Source organism: Candoia aspera, chromosome 2 (genome assembly GCF_035149785.1).
Source record: "Candoia aspera isolate rCanAsp1 chromosome 2, rCanAsp1.hap2, whole genome shotgun sequence".
NCBI classification, from domain to species: domain Eukaryota; kingdom Metazoa; phylum Chordata; class Lepidosauria; order Squamata; family Boidae; genus Candoia; species Candoia aspera.
Window position 1 is genome coordinate 12,128,799 of NC_086154.1, and position 9,689 is coordinate 12,138,487.

At 44.8% G+C, this 9,689-nt stretch overlaps 1 protein-coding gene and 1 non-coding gene across 3 annotated transcripts in view; both read right to left on the reverse strand.

The window, feature by feature from the left end:
- The window catches only part of LOC134492096 (carnitine O-acetyltransferase-like), a 28,691-nt gene extending 20,148 nt beyond the window's left edge, over positions 1–8,543 (reverse strand). The window contains exons 1-3 of one of the 2 annotated variants that reach the window (XM_063296242.1): positions 8,396–8,543; positions 5,553–5,774; positions 2,935–3,053 (exon numbers count right to left, since the gene is read on the reverse strand). In XM_063296242.1, the coding sequence (XP_063152312.1) occupies positions 2,935–3,053; positions 5,553–5,774; positions 8,396–8,461 (407 nt within the window). In that variant the 5' untranslated portion in view covers positions 8,462–8,543. The remainder of the gene's footprint in view (positions 1–2,934; positions 3,054–5,552; positions 5,775–8,395) is intronic. The other variant, XM_063296243.1, reaches the window with a different exon arrangement.
- TRNAC-GCA (transfer RNA cysteine (anticodon GCA)) lies at positions 1,147–1,218 on the reverse strand. Its single transcript has one exon. It is a non-coding gene; the product is annotated as a tRNA-Cys (tRNA).
- Positions 8,544–9,689: the final 1,146 nt, after the last annotated feature.

The following is a 9,689-nucleotide window of genomic DNA, read 5'->3' on the forward strand; positions in this document are numbered from 1 at the left end:
AGTTTTGGGTACTGGTTTTACTGCATATTTCTCTTCCCTAAATTTATGAGTAATCACTTTCAAATGTTACAACTACAATTCTGGAACATCTTTCCTCTCTCTCTTATTCTGGGATACAGTCTGGAGGACAGTCTGAGTGGCAACAACATCTTCTCCATCAGACTTTCTAATCTGAAAAAAGGTCCTAATTTCCATGGCTGCACTCCGCGTGGGAAGACTGGGATGGTGAGCATCTTTTTTTCCATCAACGCCCTTCTTCAGATGTCAACAGAAAACTCTGACTCCCCACATGATGCTGAGTTACAACCTGCAACCAACATCACCAACAGCAAGCACCACCCTGGTTATCAAAGGATAACTCCTGGATGATGCTCAGAGAGAGGGGCGGAAAGGACCCTGCCTGCTCGCTTATGGGGGAACCTTTTAATCATCTGGCAACTTTCTCCAGCTTCTCCTGAGTGTCGTGAAGGGCAAAATGTTTCCCGGGTCTCCTGCCACTCCGGAGAAAGGGCCGGTGAGGAACAAGTGGTCCAAGTCTCTTCAATGTTGAGAAGATGAGTCGTCCCTTCACCTGCTCAGTTTAGAACTGGGAGAAATCCAGGGTCTTGCCCTGATCAGGAAGGACTTCAGGCTGCCCCCTCAAGTTTAGCACCCATTTCCTTTCTCCCTTGGAGAGGTCTGGGGGAATTCTGGTGGGATACCCAGGCCACTTAAAATATGAGAGCACCCCCCCCCAATTTAGGATAAGATGATGAACTGCTTCTTAAAAAAAGAAAGACACCATTCCTGTATCATAGTGTGGATGGGAAAATATATTTCACAACACGTTACCTGCTAAGGTCTTCCAGATTTTACCAACTCTTAGAGACCCAAAGAATTTAAATTGCAAAGATATTCCTTCTTCCCCAAAAAGGGGGTGTAGCTAAGAATGTATCTTGATTTGCAAGCAACCAACTTCTACCCCCAATATACAGGAATATCTCTACTCATGATAGATAGATAGATAGATGGATGGATGGATGGATGGATGAAGATAAAACAGTCTTTTTTTTCCTTTCAGTAGAAGATATTTCTTCCTCGATGGCATCCACCATAAGTCTTCAAGAAATTAAAACTACAAATTGCTCTGAAAAATAAAATAAAAGGAGGGGGCACCCGGACTTGAACCAGGGACCTCTTGATCTGCAGTCAAATGCTCTACCGCTGAGCTATACCCCCACACTTGAGTTTCTCCCAAACAATTTACTTAAGGATACTCAGTCACACCCTCTTTCATCTGCTGCCAGTAATAGGTGTACTTACGTGGTGTGATCTCTGTTGGACTCGCCACCCATGCATGTTTTAATTATGCTTTGTTTTACACCAGCCCTGGCTAGATGCATCTTTGGATAAAGAGCTCTTCAAACATGGAGGGGAGGGGAAACCCTTCGGCAGGCAGCTCTTTCTCTCCATCCATTTAACGACCCAGGAGATCACTTAACAATCACAACTAGGAGTGCTGGGATTGCAGTTGTTGGGTGAAGCAGTCACGTGGGCATCTCGCCTAATGACCAGTTTGCTCAATGACAGATATTCCAGTCCCAAGGACTACTTGTAGTGCATTGCATTAAGACGAGGGCAAGCCATGTTTGAGGGGTCGGGGGCCTGCAACTCAACCCCCATCTTTTGAGAGACCACAGAGGGCCTCTAAAAATGCCTTGATAAGGGGTGAGGGGAGGAAACACCCAATGGAAGAAGCTTTGCATAGAATATAATCTGTCTAGCCAACAAGAAGGACAACTTCAGTTATTCAGTTGGGGCCTCATTTGTTTTTCCTCCATTTTTTGGTGCCTGACGACGCAACAATATGAGGAAGAACTCTAGGATTTCGGAAGGGAAGGACAAAACCCAAGTGTGGAGTTTCACGTCAGCTTTATACCAGGGCTCAAAAGCAGACTCCTGAACTCTGAAGATTCAGCGAGCACATAAATTCTTGTAATGAATAAACAAAAGAAAACAAAACAAAAATCTTAGATCTCTAGACACACCCTCAGCTAGTCTGGGATGATAGTTCCCAGATATGACTTCCTGGCAAGTTTAGAATATTTAACATGTACAAGAATTATGCCTTCATTGCCACTACATTGCAAAGAAGTCAGTGTGTGTGTGTGTGTGTGTGTGTGTGTACATATATATATATACACTTATTCACTCTCCATTTAACCTCTAAAACTTTTCTTTCTGAATTGACAGAAATTTGGTCAATCTTTTGATGATCTCAGGAGGTACCTGATTTACACTGATATAACAGCTCTCTCTGCCTTGAGAACTCCCACCTTACACCAGTCTCAGCCCTTGTATCCTGAACAATACACACATTTTCTCCTTTCCTCCAGTTAAAAAAAATGCCTAAAAATTGTGCCATTAAAACCCAGCCATTCTCAGCAGTGCAATCTGGAAGCTACTTGGGGGAGATGGAAAACAGATGTCTAGCTATGCAAATTATTCAGTTGGTGGGTCAACTCACTGGGGCACAGGCCAAGATAAAAGAATAAATGCCTGGGCCTGTTAACTTCACCAACCAAGTTTAGATTCCCTTGTGGGGAGGGGAAAAAGCAGAGCCCCTCCAATAAAATAAGATGGTCCTGAAGATCTGAAGACTAGGTTAATGCATGCCAAAACGTCACATGTTTTGGTTTGTGGACTAATAAATTCTAAAAGCCCAGGTACTGTGAAATGTAAAACATGGTTTACTGTTCAGCATGTTAAGTGTATCCAGCAAGTTATGATTTATTCCAGTAACCATGGTTAAACCACGATGGAGCCCCATGTGTCAATTCAATCATTGTCTTCATCGTTCCTTCTTCTTCCCAGTGGCCTGATTTTTCCCCCAACAACCATGACACCCCCACTCCTTGACCCAAGCCATTTTTTCTCCCACCCCAGATTTCTCACCTCAATTGTCCTCTCCAGTCATTGAAATCCTGCCTGGGCAAGACAACCGCTGGGCTTGAGTGGACAACAAGGGGAAGGTGATTCTCCAAATAGGCTGTCTGAATCCACCAATCTCTGATCTAGGATGAATTATGTAAGGTTAGAATATGTGTCATCTTGGAGAAGCTCTATCTACATGGGTGCTAAAAGTCCACACTGACTTGATGACACACATCAATCAATCATCAGAATATGTGGGGAAGAAGAGGGGTCTATCAGATGGATAGGCATCTGTTAGAAGCCACAGAGAAGTTACGTATGTCATGACATCATCACTCAAACCTGGATTACAGAATTTGCATCAGCTGTGTCATGATGCAACAAGCACGTGATGTTGCGGTCTGCTCCTGCCCCACCTCCATTGAGGCCTTGAATATACATCCCTGCCCTGATCCTTGTTCCCACCATTAAAAAAAAGGGCATACTTTTAGTTAAGAGTATATGCTTTCTAATAAATGGAAGTATATAAAGCTACAAAAAAACATATGCCTAGAGCCTCTAGAATTAGGCAGTTTATAAGCCTTACTTCTAAGCATTTCTGTAAGCTTATAAATAAACAGATCAGCAGACCCAGGGAAATCCATTATCTGCTATTTATATTATTGAAATTATTCTTACTCCATGTATGATGGAGCAAATATGTTTTTTACAAACCAGAATACTATGCACGTGGATGTATTAGAGACTGACATGCCAAATAGGATTTTGCCCTTCTGGCCCTAATATTGAAGGAAAATTCATTCCTGCTGTTAGTTCCTTTCCCACGAGAAGGCAAGGGGTGGGCAACAGGCCTTCACGGTGACAGCCTCATAATCAAAGAATACACTTCCCTCAGAAGTGTGATTTCTTGTGCTTAAAAAGGTCTTATTTCAGAGGGCCTTTGGACCCTAGAGTGATTAGAGCAGCTTGTCTGATTTTGTGAGCATTTGTTGTTTGGTAAATCGACTTTTCAATTGTTTTTAATTATTGAGATATTCTGTATTGGTTTGCTGATGTACACTGCCCTGAACTGGCCAGATGGGGGCAGCCAATAAATGCTGTTAGTAAATAAAGCAACAAGTATACAGAGCAACAAGAAACTTAAAATATATGAAACTTATCAAGCAATGCATCAAGCAGTTTTTGCAGAGTCCAGGTTTCTGCACCAAGGAATTTATATTCTCAAATTCCAAGGGAGAGAGGGGAACTTGCCATGTTTTTAGGGTAAAAATACAATATTATATATAGCATTCAAAAGAAGTTATGTAAATTGCATCAGGTGCATTTTGGCATTCACGCCACATCCCACCCGGATAATTAATAAAGTTGGTCAGGCACGGATTGAACATTTTACCTTCTCCCTGAAAGCAGCCTGGCTTCAGTGGACCAGAACAGGGAAAGTTTTAACATCTTCCTCCAAGCTATTAATTATCAGCTCCCCACTGACGCAAGTGGCATTAAAACAACAGTGACAAGAACACTGTGTGGTGAGCACTCAAGACGAAGTCTAGTATAACAATCACGTTTGCTTGTTTGCATACAGGTAGTCCTTGCTTAATGACCACAATTGGGACCGGCATTTTAGTTGCTAAGCGAAGCGGTCGTTAAGAGAATCTGAACCATTTTACCGCCTTTTTTGCTGCGGTCATTAAACAGATCACCGTGGGTGTTAAGTGAACCATGTGGTCATTAAACAAATCATGCAGTCCCCCACTGATTTTGCTTCCCAGAAGCCAGTTGGGAAGGTAGAAAATGGCAATCACATGACCACAGGACAGTCTTAAATGCAACCAGTTGCCAAGCGCCCAAACTGTGATCATGTTACCATGGGGACACTGCAATGGTAATAAGTGAGAGGACCGGTCATAAGTCCTTTTTTCCAGCACTGTTGTAAGTCCAAACTGTCACTAAACGAATGGTTGTTAAGTGAGGACTACCTGTACTAGGAGATGCTAGAATTCTAATTCTAATGTGGCAGCCTTCCCCTGCTTAGTGTCCCCTAGATATGCAGAGGTTGGTCCAAAACATCCGGAGGTCACCAGGTACAGTGGGAAGACCCAATAGCATCTGCAGCAAAGTACAATTTCCAAGATTATGATGCGCATGCAGTGACATCATCGTGCAAATGCTGCCACTGCGTACCTGAGGTCCAACATCTGATGCACATGTCAGTTGCAACCTTTGTACAGTGACACTGTCACATCCATTTTGTGATCTGTCTCCTCTTTCCCCCAGCGAATGCTCATAAGTGGACCCTGTACTGATCATTACAAACTTGATATCCGCTTGGTGACTCATTTCTGTGACAAGACAGGCAGAGAGCAAGCTCTTCAGTTCCCACACCACCAAGTAGTGTAGAAACAGCAGTAGTATAGAATGAGCTGCAACTTGGGGGCAGTAGTGCCCCATACCTCCCTCTTTGCCTCCCCCACTAGTATGAATGCCGAACAAACCCCTAAGATTTTTGCACCCCCACCATCCAGTTTGCTCTCCATGAACCAGAATACGCCAGCTCGCCAATGGTGCCACGGGAACAGGAGTCGGGTAGGAATCCCTAGAAACACGGCTTGCCTGCTGCGCTCCACTGGCCCCTTCCTTACCCAGTTCTCCATGCGAGCCGCCCGGCATTTCAGCCGCACCTGGAGCCTCTCGCCTTCTCCACCCGGGGCCTCAAATGCCGCCACCAGCTGCCGCGTCTGCTCCAGGTCCTTGGGACTCACCAGGGGCTCAAGGGAGCGCAGGTATTGGCCCATGGTTTGAGCCAACGACGGCACAGGTTGCCGGGGCAGGACAAAGGAAGAGACATTTCGGTAGTGGAGCACCTGGAAGGTTAAAAGGAGCCAAGAGAGAACTTGGAAGGATCAGGCATTTTTGCTTAGTCAAACCTTTTTTCTTCCTTGGAGCTGGGTTCCCATAACCCACCAACCCACGCTAACAAAACCCGATAGTTGTTCTCACATCTCAGCCTTCCCGGGTAGACCAGACAGGAAACACGACCAGATGAGCTACTTCTACTTTATTGCATTGTAATGTAATTCCACATCAACAGAATCTTGCAAGTGTGAAAGCACAAATCTCCCACCGTCTATTTTATAGCCTGATAAACTAGGGAGGGCCCTTTCTGAGTTTCTTTCTCTGCCCATTATGCAGCTTTGGGCTCTGCCCTCTCTTATCTGATCGTTCCCTAGGCAGCATCTCTTCCCCCCGTCTCCCAAGGGCATTCCCACATACCATCACCCACAACCTGCAGTCCCCAAAATAGGGTTTCTTGTTTGATTCAACAAGAGGTCACTAGGGGTTCCCTGGGAGATCACGATCTATTTAAAAAATTATTTCAAATTCGGGCAACTTCACATTAAAGAGGCAAGTTTCATTCTTTATTTTTAGTTTAAGAACACTGTGAATGCATACAGACAGGCCTACCCATGAAACAAATGTAATTTTGTAACTTCTGGCCTCTATTTGAGTCTGAATGTTACAGTAAGTAAAGGAAACATTTGTAATTTTTAAAATGTAACTGTTTAAACTCCTTAAGCATAGATAATATTCCATCTTAACTGGCCAATAAGCATCTAATAAATGAATCATGCACTGAGAGGCACAAATAAATGGAATTCAGCCTTTGTTTCCTCAAATGAGGCTCCTCCATTTATATAATAGTACAACTGGTAAACATTAGACTATGCCTTTATATTCCACCTCATTAGGAAGGCGGGTTTAACCATTAGGTAATTTCTGATTTGCTGGCTAGATCTAAGACATCAGAGAAAGAGGTCTGGCCTTGATTGGATAAAATACAAGTCACTCTGCCCAAAGAGGTTGGCTCTGATCTACCTTTCAGGTTTGGTGAAACTGAGAAGCACTCCAAGGAAGAACAAGGAAAGGCGTCCCTGCCTATCAACATCCGAGCGGAAGGCCCTGATGACATCTCTCCAACTATATTCCAGTCAATGAACTTCCAACATGTGTTGAAATCCACCATCTTATTCAAGGAGGTAAAAAATAACTAGTTTATATAAACAAATTGCAGTGATTTTATTGGGAGTTTTGGATAACCATCCCTTTCCTTTTTCCTGTATTTTCCCAATATACTCCTTTTTGTATCTGGAAATTTGGCTCCACCAGTTTAATGAGGGAATTTCTCATTAATGGGTGGCTCATGGCTCAGCATAATGTGTGGACCCAACCAAGTTCAATAAATCATGGTTAAACCATGGCTTAGCACAACATCAGAATCTAGTCAACATCTTCATATCCTTAACTAAAACTACTATTCCTTTATACGTTTTCCTCTTAATGTGGAGGAAAGGTCCATAACCTGTTCCTATGTAGAGGCAAAGAGATCACTTCTTCGATATAAGATACAAATACAATATATCTAAGATACAGTAATTTATAAAAGTTGCATGCCACCTTTAATAAATTCTCAAGGGCTCTAGAAGTAACTAGAAATTCAAAGACTTCGGAGAAGCAGCTCTTTCTGCCGCCCCCCAAAAAACCTGGTCTTTTGTACCTGTTCACATCCAAGAGGCAAACCAAGATGATATCATTGCTTATTTAGCTAAACCTGGTTTGGTTATAAGTGGGAAATTGGAATGAAAAAGACCTAAATCTGGTGGTGGGAAGAATGAATGTCGAAAGAACAGGGAAAAAAAGGCACCTCACGCATGTTAAGAAAAACTAACAAATCTTTTAATAATCAATAGTAGTTTTATGCCGATTCATCACCAGCTTTTCTTTTCTTCCAATCTCCTGCGGTCGCCTTTTATGCCCCCTCGAAAGTGCTCTACAGCAGCAAACGTGTAAGCAGGTTTTATTCGCTTCCCGAAGGGTAACCAAACCAATCCCTTTTTCAGTACAGCAGGTCGTGCCGGTATGTAATTCCATGTATAAATAATACACGCTGCTGGAAAGCCGGGTACAAACGACCGACCTCAAGCTTCGCACTTGGAATCGCGCGGCGAAATAAAAGGACCCTCTACTTTAATCGGAGGACGATGGCGTTAAACGCGCCGAATTGCATAAAACAGGAGCTGCCACCACCGGGAAAGAAGGAAAAAAAGAAAAAAAAAAAACTCCGATCCCCCTGCGATGGACAAAGCCACGTCCGGGCCATATGGAACCCCGGAGGCTCGCGCCTCGCAAAGCGAAACGCGGCTGGCTCCGCTGCTCGAAAAGCCGCCTCCGCGCGGTTTCCGCGCCGCGCCGCTTTTCAGGACGGTTTGCAGGCGACTCCCTTCCCCGAAGCACCCTCGCCCCCCATGGCAGGGTGGTCCTCCTCGCCTCCATTGGCAAGCGCCACCTCCTGCACGTCCGCGCGCTTGGGAGCTGTGCATGGTCGCGATTGTTGCAAAACAGCCCCGCCTTAACTTACACACACACGCGGGCGCTAACTTTCGGCGTTTTGCACAAGCAATAACGGGGGGGGGGACTTTCTACTGACCGTAGGTACCGAGAGGCTGCTCTTGCCGCAGCCCCACGGCCGCCACATCAGCCTCCACCTTCCCATTGCCAGAGTCCCATGCGCCCTCCTGAAAGCCCAGGGTTTGCAAGGGGTGGGCGAGAAAAGCGGAGTCCCAGCTGACCCGGTTGCAAATTTGTGTCACTTCCTGCAACGGGGAGGAAGCTAAAAGCTGGAGGGGGGAGGGTGCCTCCCTCTCCCCCCACCCCCGCTTGTCTCCCCTGTAAAAGCGGTGGGAGGTTTTCTCCTGGCTCTGTTCTCAATCTTTAAAGGAGGCTTTTTTTTTCCTTGGATCGGAGGGGAGGTCTCGGGTACATTGTAGCTGGAGGCGGAAACTAAAGGGGTTGCAACAGTTCCGTAGAAGTGTGGTGTCGCCAACGTGCGCTCTGCTGCAATAAAGACCTCCGCAATCTCGAAAAAGCTAAGCAAGGTTGGAGTTGGTATAGTACTGGGAAGGGAGGCCACCTGAAATCCTACAGTGATGGGCTAGCCCAGTGTTTCTCAACCTCCGCCCTGTTAACATGTGTGGACTTCAACTCCCAGAATTCCCCAGCTTTGCTTGCCAGATCGCCAAGGTTGAGAAACACTGGACTGGCCTACAAGGAAAGAAAAGTTGATTATTATTATTATTTACTGATCATTACTTTCATCACACCCACTCGAAAGTTATCACAAACCTTTGTGTTGTTCAGGGCACACAGGATTATTATAAAGTAATCATAGAAAGGGCCAGGCTGGCTAGAAAGCCTGGGCGCTGCAGTCTCACACGTGGCTGGAGGCTGCCAGATTGCAAAAGAGTCTTATTTATTTGTTTACTGAATGTATTAAGAGATGTTTGCATGGTTCCTTTCTCGATTATGGCTGCAACTCCTTCGCCAGAATTGAAACTTTGCAACGGTGTGCATGTGACCCCGAAGCAGCTGCCATTGATGGTTTATGGAAACCAGGATATGAAACCAAGGGATGCTTAAATCACTTCCGTGTCATGCCAAGAAAACTGCACAGATGTGTGTCCATGTTAGTCACGAGGCACAGAGCTTGACTCAAAGGTGACTTTACTCCTTTAATGTAAAGCTAAACAGTTCTCCTGCTGTATGTAGTATCTATAGTTATCTAACTGTCCTTGTTTGCTATTCCCCAGAAGCAGCATCATGCAAAGCAAAAATCCTGACACCCCACTGAACATGACAGCATGTCCAGTATTGTCAGCTCCCCACCCCCTGAGAAAACCAGGATGTTCTGTTCCAATGTTTTGAATGGAATGTTCCAACATCTG